The 14,781-nt window shown below is 41.1% G+C and overlaps 1 protein-coding gene across 7 annotated transcripts in view; it reads left to right on the plus strand.

Moving 5' to 3' along the window:
* The window catches only part of frya (furry homolog a (Drosophila)), a 143,235-nt gene that overhangs the window by 92,120 nt on the left and 36,334 nt on the right, over positions 1 to 14,781 (plus strand). For all 7 annotated transcript variants that reach the window (XR_011980601.1, XM_072691491.1, XM_072691488.1 and 4 more), the window contains exons 30-40: positions 1,639 to 1,738; positions 3,171 to 3,342; positions 3,473 to 3,729; positions 4,909 to 5,055; positions 5,326 to 5,494; positions 6,346 to 6,436; positions 7,620 to 7,702; positions 9,161 to 9,311; positions 10,856 to 10,959; positions 12,284 to 12,469; positions 14,415 to 14,616. Coding sequence is in view for 6 of the 7 variants with exons in the window: in XM_072691491.1 (XP_072547592.1) it covers positions 1,639 to 1,738; positions 3,171 to 3,342; positions 3,473 to 3,729; positions 4,909 to 5,055; positions 5,326 to 5,494; positions 6,346 to 6,436; positions 7,620 to 7,702; positions 9,161 to 9,311; positions 10,856 to 10,959; positions 12,284 to 12,469; positions 14,415 to 14,616 (1,662 nt within the window). In the remaining variant the exon portion in view is untranslated. The remainder of the gene's footprint in view (positions 1 to 1,638; positions 1,739 to 3,170; positions 3,343 to 3,472; positions 3,730 to 4,908; positions 5,056 to 5,325; positions 5,495 to 6,345; positions 6,437 to 7,619; positions 7,703 to 9,160; positions 9,312 to 10,855; positions 10,960 to 12,283; positions 12,470 to 14,414; positions 14,617 to 14,781) is intronic.

Genomic DNA, 14,781 nt, shown 5'->3' on the forward strand with positions numbered 1-14,781 from the left:
ATAATAAAGGATAATAAATGCTTTTTACCACCCTGTTATGCAAACTATTTAGTGCTGTTTTGTCTCTAATTATTTATGAGTATTATTTAAGGAAAAGTCCATTACACAACATGCAAGCTGGACAGAGGTTTAACCCTTTTTATCAACCAGACAGTGAAAAACTGAACTCTTGTATGAACCAGGGACGTTTCTAGGCTGCTTGTTGTACTGGATCACACACGGAATACTTGCCTAATAATGTTATTATTATTATTATTATTATTATAGTAATATTATTGTAACACATGCATGAACTATATGTGAGCTATAGCTAGAATAATTATATTGGCTATATTATATAATATATTATCAATTATATAATGTTATCAAGGCTTCTATTGCCTATGCTAACGGACCTGATGGCTTGGCTAGTTTAATAAATGTATTTGCTTCAGTGGTCTAATATGTAATGTTGGTAGGTTATACAGTTAGAAGTGGCCGTAACCACAACATACAGCTATAAGCTATCATTAGCTTGTCTGTAGCGTCTGTGGCTGACTTTCTTATTTTTTCTAAAATATCTATGAATGTCCTTTTACTCCGCTCAGAAAAACAAAACAAACTCTGACTGAAAGCCTGGAAACTCTTTTGGAAAGATGTCGGGGCATTATGGGAAATGTAGTGCCTGTAGTACCCCAGGAAATTGGGTCTAATGACGCACCTGCTGTGAACTCATATTCACATAATAGAGATTTTGTTTACTTGTCAACAAACATTGTAATTATTGATGAGTAGAACCTTGCTTTAGAATATGTATTAATGACTTAATACATATTATAACCTAAATATGTATTAATAAACTCGTTTTACCTCAATAATCTCACATAAAGCAATAATGAACCCATATGAATCACATGAAGTGTTGCAGACTATATATTAATAACTGTAAATATGATAATGGTACTACATATGCTTAATAAATTGTATAACAGGGTGGTAACAACATGTTTACTGTGCATTATTACAACTAATAATGTAATTATTTGTGATTTTCACACACTAGACCTTTAAATATGTACTAATAAAGCTCATATCATAATATTTAGTGAATAAATCATTTAGACATGTCTAATTCAGGCTTCTCTGATCAAAGAACAATACCTTAATAAACCTTTTTTTATTTTTGTTCCTTAAAATAAAGTGTTATAAAGTGTGAACTATATTTGAATTGAGTCTCAGCACTGAGAGTGGAATTATGTGGAAGATCCGATCTCATGCTTTTCTCAGTGTTCTGAAAAGCAGCGTGCCGATTAATTAGCTACATAGCCAATGTTTTCAGACTGTACTGAATTAGCTTTTTTATACTTCAAAGAGTATTTCCCCGCCAAGTTCTCCACCGTGAATAGCCTCTCCACTCTGCGGGGACTTGGCTCTGCCTACCAGCTCTCGTTCGAATGCTAATTTGTTTACAGGCGCAGTGCCAAGGGAATGGGTGCGCTTGGTGAGAACCGGAGGCCCGATGGTGTTTCTAGGCCGCCTTTAATGAACTAGAACTGAACAAGCCTCTCTGCTTTAGATTTGACTTGAATAAGAAGGGGAGGACTTTAATGACCTGTATGTGCTTCACTGTTTGACAAATTATTCCGGTTCTCCGTCCAGGAATTACCCTTGTGACATCGTGACGTTACTGAACCTCATCCTCTTCAAAGCGTCTGATGCCAACAGGGAGATTTATGAAATTTCAATGCAGTTAATGCAGGTGAGTGAGTTAAATATACAGTGTAATCTACACCATAATGGTAAAATACACAGTGTGTCCAAATGTTTGCAGACTCATATCAAACAGACAGTCAGAGAGATAGACAGACAGACACATGGCTAGACAGACAGATAAAGATACTTAGATATACAGATAGGCAGACAGACAGACAGACACATGGCTAGACAGACTGACAAAGATACTTAGATATATATATATATAGACAGACAGACAGACACATGGCTAGACATACAGATCAAGATACTTAGATATACAGATAGGCAGACAGACACATGGCTAGACAGACAGATAAAGATACTTAGACAGACAGACACATGGCTAGACAGACAGATAAAGATACTTAGATATACAGATAGACAGACAGACAGATAGACAGAGAGACAGATAAAGAAACTTAGATATACAGATAGACAGATAGACACATGGCTAGAAAGACAGATAAAGATACTTAGACAGACAGACAGACAGGCACATGGCTAGACAGACAGATAAAGATATTTAGACAGTCAGACAGACAGACAGACACATGGCTAGACAGACCGACAAAGATACTTAGATTTACATATAGACAGACAGACAGACAGACAGACAGATAAAGATACTTAGATATACAGATAGACAGACAGACACATGGCTAGACAGACAGATAAAGATACTTAGATATACAGATAGACAGACAGACAGACAGACAGATAAAGATACTTAGATATACAGATAGACAGACAGACACATGGCTAGACAGACAGATAAAGATACTTAGACAGTCAGACAGACAGACAGACAGACAGACAGATAAAGATACTTAGATATACAGATAGACAGACAGACAGACAGATAAAGATACTTAGATATACAGATAGACAGACAGACAGACAGACAGACAGATAAAGATACTTAGTCAGACAGACAGACACATGGCTAGACAGACAGATAAAGATACTTAGATATACAGATAGACAGACAGACAGACAGATAAAGATACTTAGATAGACAGACAGACACATGGCTAGACAGACAGATAAAGATACTTAGATATACAGATAGACAGACAGACACATGGCTAGACAGACAGATAAAGATACTTAGATATACAGATAGACAGACAGACAGACAGACAGATAAAGATACTTAGATATACAGATAGACAGACAGACACATGGCTAGACAGACAGATAAAGATACTTAGACAGTCAGACAGACAGACACATGGCTAGACAGACAGATAAAGATACTTAAATATACAGATAGACAGACAGACAGACACATGGCTAGACAGACAGATAAAGATACTTAGACAGTCAGACAGACAGAGAAACAGACAGAAAGCTGAAATAATCCTGGTTCTGATTAGCAGTAGCAGTAATTGGGGTCTGTTGACTGAACGTGTGTATGTGTTATTTTGCTTGACCAGATTCTGGAGATTAAGCTGTGTGTGTATTCGAAGAGGATACTGGAGGAGAAGAGTAGCAGTTTGCTGTACGGCACCCACGGGCCTCTGCCACCCCTCTACACTCTCTCTCTGCCACAGCTTTCTGCCCAGCTCGCCCGGGTGTACCCAGAACTCACCTTGCCCCTGTTCTCAGGTTAGCATCAGTGTGATTGTGTGTGCCTCAACCATTCAGCCAGTTTGCAATCCTCAAAATTCCTCGAATGCTTTCTCCACAAACAGCCAACATTTTTCTCGTCCTCTTTTCTCCCTCTTTGTCTCACCAGAGGTCAGTCAGAGGTTCCCCACCACTCACCCGAATGGCAGGCAGGTGATGTTGACCTACCTGCTGCCGTGGCTCAGGAACATTGAACTGGTGGATGGTGGTCTGCTGCCAGCCACCTCCAGCCCCTCCCACTTAGTAGAAGAGAGGAAAGGGCGGAGCTCCAGCATGACCACACCCTCTCACCTCCCAGGCACAGGCTGGGGCTCTCCGCAGGCCACCGCGCTCATCCTAAACAACCTCATGTACATGACTGCCAAGGTGAGCATGTAAATCACTGTGTTACTGTACTTTCACGTGGCCCTGTTTACAGAGGTTTGGTGTGGAAGCCGACTCCTGCCAAGAAGACGAGAAACATCACCTCTGTTTTCTCTTTTCCTGCAGATGTTACTCAGAATAAAGATTTTTATTCTTGGAATTTTGACCTAGACTAGTGAAATAGTTACTTATTTTCTCAAATGTCTGATTTATAATAAGATATGATGAGAGACTCCTTTATTAGTCCCACAGTGGGGAACTTTTTAGTGTCGCAGCAGCAAAGGGATATACAATATTAATATATACAATATACATAAAAGTCAAAAACTTTGAAGAACAATGTTATTATTTAAAGCATCTCAAAATGAATTATTTTACTAAAATTGTATTGATTTACTAAACTTTTATTGAAAAAAATCAATGATGTTACATATTTTTAATAATAATTCATTATTTCTCAAAATATTGACTTATTTACTCAAAATTCTGACTTAACATAAAAAAATAATGACTCATTCTGTGGTAATCTAATCTAAAAATATTTTTTTTAATTATTAAAATTGATGTAATAGACAGACAAACACATGGCTAGACAGACAGATAAAAATACTTAGATATACAGAAAGACAAACAGACAGACATATTTATATATAATTAATTATTTCTCAAAACATTGACTTATTTACTCAAAATAATAACTAATCATCTAAAAATAATGACTTATTCTGTGGTAATCTAATCTAAAAATATTTTTTTAAATGATTAAAGTTTATGTAATATCTCAAATGAAAGAATTTCCAAAATGCTCAGTAAAAACTATTTTTTCTTTGTCTAGTTTTTTATTTAAATATTTTTTTTACCTCTGCCTGGCTTCCACAGTTTGGAAACGTCTAACTTTAAATATTTTACATTTTCTTGTTTCATTTCCAATAAAAAAACAGACATTTTAGGAAGACTGTACTACACTGATAATATGCAGAAACTTTCTGTTTCTGAGTTTTCTTTGTGGTTCATTGGTTAAATGGGGTCAAAAATTATAAAAATATATATATATAAAATCAAACATAAAATGAGACTCTATGAATTATCTGCTTAGTAATAGGTTGATGATCAAAACCACGCTTATGAATTCATCCTTCAGCAGTTTCTTGTTCTGATTGTAAACGTGTCTTTGTGTGTCAGTATGGCGACGATGTGCCCGGTGCAGAGATGGAGAACGCGTGGACGGCTCTGGTGTGCAATGAGAAGTGGAGCAGTAACCTGCGCACAGCCCTGCAGTTCCTCGTCAGCCTGTGCGGGGTCAGCAGCGACACGCTGCTCCTGCCCCACGTGAGTGGTTTGTCTTCAAGGCTACTATTGTTGAGGGAAAGGTGTCATGGGTGCCATTGGGAGGTGCTAAACTGCAGCTCTAAGAGGCTCGGGCAGCGTTACATGGTGTTGAGTGAGCAGCCATCCAGACCGAGGCCTCACAGCCCCTCCAGCAGAGCTGAGCTTATCCCATCCCCAAAACACTGTATCAGACTACAGTCCGGATCTGTTTCCTCCGTTCCTGTCCCACCTTCTCACCCCCCCCCCCCCCCCCCCCCCCCTTCTCTGCAGATAAAGAAGGTGGTGATCTATCTGTGTAGGAACAGCACCACTCAGACGATGGCGGAGCTGCTTTTTGAGCTGCAGCAGACTGACCCCGTCAACCCGGTGGTGCTGCACTGTGACAATCCACCATTCTACCATTTCGCGGCCACCAGCAAGATCTCCACTGTTACCTCCGGTATATACACACACACACACACACACACACACACATACCGTGCAGTGTGTTTACACTAATGTTCCCCATCTCAAGCCTACGGTGCAGACGCAAACCTTTGAACAGCACAGTTCTGCATTACATTCCTCTGTGTTCGTCCACCACGCTTCATCCTACTGCCTACAGCCAACTGGGTCTTCTCTGTATGACTGACACCTGTACTGTGACGAATACATGCACAATGACACCTAAAAAAGGTGAAGGAGGCAATCTATGAATGCCAGCCATAGTCTCATGATATCAGCACTTCGAATGCACCTCTATTACCAAGCAGCGACCAGAAACAAGCCATGGGTAGGAACCCTGTCGAAAAGGAGGAGCTTTCTATGAACGAATACTGAGCAACACAAGCAACCAGCAACTACAACTCTCATTACAAACAGTGAAGGTGTGTCTCTACAGGCCGCCAGCTCCAAAGCACCGGTTTGGACGGACAACCCATTTCTGAGTTTCGGATTGATCGGATTTTGCACCTAGTGTTTAAATTTCTTCATTGGTTTGATAGTCTTTATTATCTGAAAATCCCATCAGTTTAGGACTAACAGAACTGTGGCGTGATCACTAAAAATAATGCAATAAAACAGACAGTGAGGAGAAGCTAATCCATGAGGTTAAGAACAGAGAGCTGCATGACCCTTCCTCAGCATCCATGCAGCAGCTTTTGCCATTTAGGGCAGTTCTGTATATTGGATCTATAGCTAAATGAAATCTTCATAATGGACTTCTTTTTGGCCAATGGCTGACTTTACTGGCTGTGGGAGTACTGTGTTCTGGACTCTGTAACCCCGAGTGTATTTCATTGGTTTCTGTAGGCACAACATCCAGCAGCAACACGGTTGTTGCCGGCCAGGAGAATATGCCGGACACCGATGACACGAAAGTGGCCAAGGAGAATGAGGACAGGTACAGTAGGTTTGGAGTTTGGAGTTTGGAGTCAATTATAATGTTAATAACTGTTATTTTGATTATTATTAACTTTTATTAAAGTTTTATGTCATTATAAAATATTATGAATGCATTATAGACATTATTTTAAGTTGTTTTGTGAATATAGTGCTAGACATTGTCCTATCTGTCAATGAAACATTTTCCAGAGGCATTGTGGTTTTTGTATGTTTGTTTATTGTACAAATATAATATATAATATAATATTATTACATTATTACATGATCACATTTTATTAGGTAGTCAATGCAAAAATGCAGGTAATTCTAAGCTTGCTTACTTTTCACTGAACATCATAGTTATGTTTTTTGCAGTAAAACAAAAACCAGTTCATGATGTAATTCTAAAAGTAATTACATGTAAATAGGACATATGGCCACACGGTTGCTTTCTGTCAGTTGCAACCATTCATTCAACATTTCCTCTTTCTAAAAACATCTAGTAGAATCATTTTATGCATGTAAACTGTATGGACAAAAGTATTGGGACACCTCTTAGTGATTGTTTCATTCAGTCCCATTGCTACAGGTGTGTAAAATCAAGCCCCCAGCCATGCAGTCTGCCTTTCTTCCACACACTGAAAGAATGGGAGGTTCTAAAGAGCTCACTGAACTCCAGCGTGGTTCTGTATGTAATAGGAGACACCGCTGCACCACCAACAACAACAAGTCAACTGGTGAAATTTCCTCCCTCCTAGATCTTCCTCCATCAGCTGTGAGTGGTGTTATTATTGAACAGTGGAAGAGTTTAGGAGGAACAGCTCACAGAGAGCAGCTCAGCCACCGAGTGTCTGTCAGACCACGTAAAGTTACAGAGCGGGGTCAGGGCCGAGTGCTGAGCTTCTCAGAGCAGAGTGCAGAAAAGCCTCCAACTGCCTTAATAACTGCTGTTAGAGCTGAGAGTAAAGGGGGCCAGCTCCATATTAATGCCTATGGATGCAGAACGGGATGTTGTAAAAGCTCCTGTCGGTGTAATATATAGGTGTCCCAAAACTTTTGTCCAAAATGAAAACACTGATTCCAAACTTTTGAATGGTGTCCAGGCCACGGCATGCAATATGTAAAACATTGTAATGACTGTACCGCCGTGGCTTTAGCCTCTGTTATCTGACAGGCAGGTTCTGTACGTGTGTCTCCTGCAGGCTGAGCAGTATAATGAGGGCTCATAACCGGCTGGAGTCTCGCTACAGCAACAGCTCCGGAGGCTCGTACGACGAGGACAAAAGTGAGTGTCAAACCAGCCCTGTTGCAGCCCTGTCGCTCAGGGGAGTTAGAGCTAACAGGCATGCCGCTGTGTGTTGAGAGATTGACAGAAGTGTGTCAGGCCTCGAGGCTAGAGAAGGTCAAAGGTAACCTGAGATTCAGGGGATGGGAGTGGAGATGCTGCATTAATGGAATAGTTTGGCCGACAGTCAAGGGCAGGGTTTTCTCCTCATTGCGTCTAATGAAGTTAATTAGCCGACACGTTTAGTGTGTGAAGTTTGGCGGTCGCTGATGCTGCTGTTAAATCGAGTGAAATGTAGTTGTATGGTGTTTTTTACGAGCTGACGTTCTCACAAAGCAGCTTTGCAGAATTCCAGGAATAAGACAAAAGAAAACACAGCAAATAAAACATTAAGAAAGAATATATAAATATATATATATATATATATATATATATATATATATATATATATATTATAAATAAGAATAAGAATATGCTTATTGATAAATAAACAAATAAATTGATACAATAAAATATAGCAGCTGATGTTGCTGTTAAATCGAGTGAAATTTATTCGTATGGTGGTTTATATATATATATATATATATATATATATATATATATATATATATATATATATATATATGAAACAGTTAGTGGATAAAAAATGTAAAAATGTAAGCATATGAACACATAAGTCAGCAAAAAAAAAAATCATAATAATAATTAAAATAAATAGATGATATTTTAAAGCAACTAACCAAGCAATGAAATTTAAAAGAAAAAAAAATCTAAAATGAAGCTAAACTAAACTAAAATAATCACAATACTAATAAAAGTAATGAAATTAGGTAAATAAGAAAAGGTAAATAAATATAAGGATATGCATATAGATAAATAAACAAATACATTGATACAATAAAATAATTAAAAAAGTAAAACAATGAAGAAAACAGTTCCAGGCAGAGTGGAGGTGGTGAAAGGATGAAAGGACAGTGACAGTCATGGGAAACAAACACAGAAATCTTCAATTTCATGATCTAACTTACTTAGCCAGCATGGACATGCACACACAGTAACTTCTTCTGGACAAGGCCGTATCATCCCTCAGTGTATCATGGGATGTGTGCGAGGTTTGGTATCAGTCCTTATTTAAAAGAAGTGATTCTTATGACAGGCACAGATAAAGCAGCTGTGTGAGCTCAGCCTTCCCAGAACCTTCTCACCTAAAAGCTGCCTAAAATAATACAGCTTCCATTAGTCCTGACAGGAACTCAGCAAACCTGAGCTTTAACTGAAGCGTGTGTCTAATCCTAGAGTCTGTAGAGCGACACTGGCGAGGTATGCTTGAAGGAACCCAGTCAAAGCTCTTTTCTTAAGAGGGAAAGCAGAACCGTTTCACTGGTGTCTATTATAAACGATGGATTTTAGGCGTGAATGTAAAACATGACATTGATGAGAGACTTCTTGACCCTGCAGGTGAGCCCCTCCCAGTGTATGCTGGATGGCTGCTGAACATTCTGGAGACCAATCAACCACTTCCATTGCCTATGCCAGTTAACGGAGGCTGCTGGGCACCTCTGGTCGACTATCTACCTGAAACAGTCACTCCACGAGGGCCGCTGCATAGGTCAGTTCATTCTGGTCTTATGCAGTACATGCACATGACACTAACACACCCATTACGAGGGCTCAAGGGCCCAACAGTGGCAGCTTGCCGAGCCCGAGTATCGAACCCACAACCCTGTCATCAGCATAGCCCGGAGCTCTAACTGCTGATCCACCACTGTCCCACAAAAAAGATTGGATGCAGGTGAAGATTAATCCAGTAAAAAGGAGAAACTTCTCATTCTGAAGAAAGAAAGTAGTGAGATCTTGTCGGTGAGCTAGTCTGAAGAACAGAGCTCGGTTCCTCCAGGTTTCTCCTGGACACCCCCTAGTCCAGCCAGCACAGCGTAGAGGATGTGTTCAACTCCATCAGCAGCAGCAGCAGCAGCAGCAGCTCACCTGATTTACCATCATTAAGCCCTGATTTACCACCAAACCAGGTGTTGATCTGAGGAGAACTCTAAATAATACTAGACTCCATGAGAGAGGAGAACTTTGGAGATGTTCTAATGATGAACACAGTGATGGAGAACCACCACCACTTTCTGTAGGAGTGTTATTATTAGTGTTTATTCTAATATCAGATGAGATTTACTGAGGATGAGAACACGTCATTCTGTCTTCATCAGACTGATAAAAATAGCTGGAACGTGAAACTGTTAAGCGCTGCCGTCACTCCTGCTGGGATTAAGCTGATAAAGCAGCTTCTTTGAATTCTTCTGAATCTCTGTGTATGAGCAAACACACTGCTGACCACTTCAGACCTTACCTAGAACTGACCCACAGACCACTCGTTTGCATCTTTGTGAGGATGATTGGAGTGTTTTTGTGGATTATTAATAAACCCTTAATAGAGTATCAGTAACACACCAACAGCAGATCAGCGCAGTAGCAGCAGTAAAGAGTCTGAGGTAAATATCCTGAAGAACCCTAACCTCAACCCAAAACCTAATCCTAACCCTCAACCCAAAACCTAATCCTAACCCTCATCCTGGCCCTAGTCCTAACCCTCATCCTGGCCCTAGTCCTAACCCTCACCCTGGCCCTAGTCCTAACCCTCACTTTGGGCCCTTGGCCCTAGTCCTAACCCTAACCTCAACCCAAAACCTAATCCTAACCCTCAACCCAAAACCTAATGCTAACCCTCACTCTGGCCCTAGTCCTAACCCTAACCTCAACCCAAAACCTAGTCCTAACCCTCAACCCAAAACCTAGTCCTAACCCTCACCCTGGCCCTAGTCCTAACCCTCACCCTGGCCCTAGTCCTAACCCTCACCTTGGCCCTTGGCCCTAGTCCTAATCCTTATCCTGGACCTAGTCCTAGGTTTCTGATGCTATCTGATATTGTTCAGTACGTTTACACGTGTTAGAGGATGTATTAGACCTGTTTTGCCTCACAGCTGTTGTAAAGTCATTAATGTGATTAGTGATTAGGTATTAAAGCCACTGTCTGTGGCCTCGTCTGTGACTGGTATTCTGCTCAACAGCTATTGCTGACTGTAAGCCTCCTCCCACAGCCTGGTGGAGATCGGCGTTAGGAGTTACTCACTGGTTTGTCTTCTGCAGGTGTAATATAGCAGTGATCTTTATGACGGAGCTGGTGATTGACCACAGTGTGAGAGAGGACTGGGCCTTACACCTGCCCCTACTGCTGCACGCCCTCTTTCTGGGTGAGTTCTCTCTCTCTCTCTCTCTCTCTCTCTCTCTCTCTCTCTCTCTGTCTTCTCTTCTCTGTCCCGCCTTCCTTTCTCTCCTTCTCTAACAGTCTCTTTCCCTCATTTTCTTTCTCTATCAGTCTATCTCTTTTCCTCCCTCCCTCTCTTCCTCTCACTTCCTTTTCCATCTCTCTCTCTCTCTCTCCCTCTCTCCCTCTCTCCCTCTCCCTCTCTCCAGTATTTTGGCTCTGTGTTATTTATAAAAACAGAGGATCAGATCGGATACGTTGGAAGTTCTCTCATGCTCCTCACCCTGATGATGCATCAGAGTCTCATCAGACTGTAGAATCTGTCAGGTTAACCCCGGCCTTTACTGTGAGACTGAGCGAGATGCGGGACGCTCCAATCTAATCATCTCTCTGAAATAAGCAGAGCGGATATGAGCACCAAACACACCGTTACACTCCACACTCACACTCACACACCGTTACACTCCACACTCACACTCATACACCGTTACACTCCACACTCTCACTCACACTCATACACCGTTACACTCCACACTCTCACTCACACTCATACTCACACTCATACACCGTTACACTCCACTGTTACACTCACACTCACACTCACACACCGTTACACTCCACCGTTACACTCCACACTCACACTCACACCGTTACACTCCACCGTTACACTCCACACTCACACTCACACACCGTTACACTCCACTGTTACACTCACACTCATACTCACACTCATACACCGTTACACTCCACACTCTCACTCACACTCATACACCGTTACACTCCACACTCTCACTCACACTCATACTCACACTCATACACCGTTACACTCCACTGTTACACTCACACTCACACTCACACACCGTTACACTCCACACTCACACTCACACCGTTACACTCCACCGTTACACTCCACACTCACACTCACACACCGTTACACTCCACTGTTACACTCACACTCATACTCACACTCATACACCGTTACACTCCACTGTTACACTCCACACTCACACTCATACACCGTTACACTCCACACTCACACTCATACACCGTTACACTCCAACGTTACACTCACACTCACACTCATACACCGTTACACTCCACTGTTACACTCCACACTCACACACCGTTACACTCCAACGTTACACTCACACTCACACTCATCACCGTTACACTCCACCGTTACACTCCACACTCACACTCATCACCGTTACACTCCACCGTTACACTCCACACTACACATCTATCTCTCTCTCTCACACACACACACACATATGAACTCCCTCTGGACTCTGTGTCTCTCTGTGTGTTAGGTATGGATCACTGTAGGCCGGAGGTGTTTGAGCACTGTAAGCGTCTGCTCCTGCACCTGCTCCTCTCCCTCTCCTGCAGCCGCAGTTTCCCTCTCCTCGCCCCTGTCCTGCTGCAGAGCCGCGAGACCACCAGCACCAAAAGCCTCACCATCCGGCCCAGCTACCAACCGGACTTCTTCTACACAGGTACGGCCAGAGGCCCCAGCCTCAGCGTGGTGCCATTAAAGTGGTAGTTCAGAACAGTTCAGACATAGTTATGTGTGTTGCTCAGGTGCCCAACAGTGGCAGACTTATTGGACATGGCCAAGTACCCATCCCCATTCATGTGAACAGCCCCTATCACTAGCAAGGCTCTCAGCACTAGGAGGGTGAAGACTAGCACATCTTCTCCGACACATATGAAGCCAGCCACCGTCTATTTTCCGACTGCCACTCATGCAGCATTGCTAGGGAGTGAGAGCACTCTGAGGAGAGCCCGGCTCCCCAGAGGAGGGGGGTTAGTGGGAATGGCCTTATCTGCAATGAAAACATACGGAAGCCGAGCCATAAACAATCACATGTACAGAGAGCGTCTGATTAGACCGTCCCGCTGTGCTCCTTTTATCTTCGTGCCCTTAAAGGTTGGGGGGTGGTGTCTACAGGGCACCTAAGATGCGTCCTTAAATCTGTTGTGCTGTTGAGCATGTCTAGACCCCGCTACTCCGACCCTGATAACGCATTACTCACCCCCCTTCGTCATAACAGTCCTGCTCTCTTGTTGTACTCTTGGTTTTGCTGGTACTGAGCTGGCATGGTGCCAGGGCCCCTTACCTGTGGTTTTGTCTTGTTCAGATACGGACTGTGATTACTACTGCCTCTCCGTTATCATCTACATCTTCAAAGGATTTTTGTCAAGCCCCCTACACACAAACATATACACCACACACTGTAAACATATCCAGACACCCTCACACCTAACCCTTTAAACCCTGAAGGCTTGTGTGTGGACTTCAGTTCCTTAACATCAAGCCACTTTTCTGTGCTGAATCATTTATAGTAGAAACCGAATCAGTTTAAGTAGATACTGAATCATTTATAGTAGATACTGAATCAGTTTTAGTAGATGCTGAATCAGTTATAGTAGATACTGAATCATTTATAGTAGAAACCAAATAATTTATAGTAGAAACCAAATCAGTTATAGTTGATACTGAATCATTTATAGGAGATACTGAATCATTTATAGTAGATACTGAATCAGTTGTTGTAGACACTGAAATATTTTTTGTTGATCTTGAATCAGTTATTGTAGATACCACTTAATTTATCTGAATCATTTATGGTATCGAGTTAATCATTTTTGTAGACACTGAATCATTTATAGTAGATCATACATCAGTTGGGTACTGGCTAATTTATAGTAGAAACTGAATCAGCTATAGTAGATACTGAATAATTTATAGTAGATTCTGAATCAGTTGGAGTAGACACTGAACTATTTTTTTGTTGATCTTGAATTGTTGAATTGTTAATACAGAATCATGTACAGTAGATCCTGAATCGGTTATTGTAGATGCCACATTCTTTAATTGAATCATTTATTGTACAGATTGAATCATTTTTAGTAGAAACTGAATCATTTATAGTAGATACTGACTAATGTATAGTAGATCCTGTATCAGTTATTGTTAATACTGAATCATTATTAGTTATTGTGGATACTACATTATTTAACTGAATCATTTATTATAGAGATTGAAGCATTATAGAGATGCTGAATCGTTTAGTGTAGGTCCTGAATCAGTTATTGTAAATACTAACTCATTTATAGTAGATCCTCAATCAGTTATTATGGATACTACATTATTTAACTGAATCATTTATTGTAGACATTGAATCATGTTTAGTAGACACTGCATCATATATAGTATATCTTGAATCGGTTATTGTAGATACCACAGTATTTAACTGAATCATTTTTGTAGACACTGAATCATTTATAGTAGATCATACATCAGTTATTGTAGATTCTTACTAATTTATAGCAGGTCCTGAATCGGGTATTGTAGAGACCACATTATTTAACTGAATCATTTATTGTAAATACTGCATCATTTATAATATGCTTCTTCCTACCGGTGTCCATGTCCAGGTGGGGTGGATTTTCTTCGGGATGGTCAGGCCTCCCCTGTGCCAGACTCTGGCCTGAGCTCGTCCTCTACATCCTCCAGCCTGAGTCTGGGGGGCAGTACCAGTAACCTGCCACACCTGTCCCACGAGGAGTCTGACCCATTGGAGAGCAGCACTGAGGCAGAAGAGAAAAGCAGCAAACTTGTGGAGTTCATCACTACCAGGTAATCATTCATCCACAAAATGTACTACTTTACTTGCAAATTCTTCATCATGAATTGGACAGTAGACACTCTCAAATCATACAGTATCTCTGTCTCTGTCACACAAAGAAACTCGTGTCTTCATTTCTGTAGATTTTCACTTTGACATCATTTACATCTACAGGG

This window comes from Salminus brasiliensis, chromosome 11 (genome assembly GCF_030463535.1).
Source record: "Salminus brasiliensis chromosome 11, fSalBra1.hap2, whole genome shotgun sequence".
Classification (NCBI taxonomy): Eukaryota; Metazoa; Chordata; class Actinopteri; order Characiformes; family Bryconidae; genus Salminus; species Salminus brasiliensis.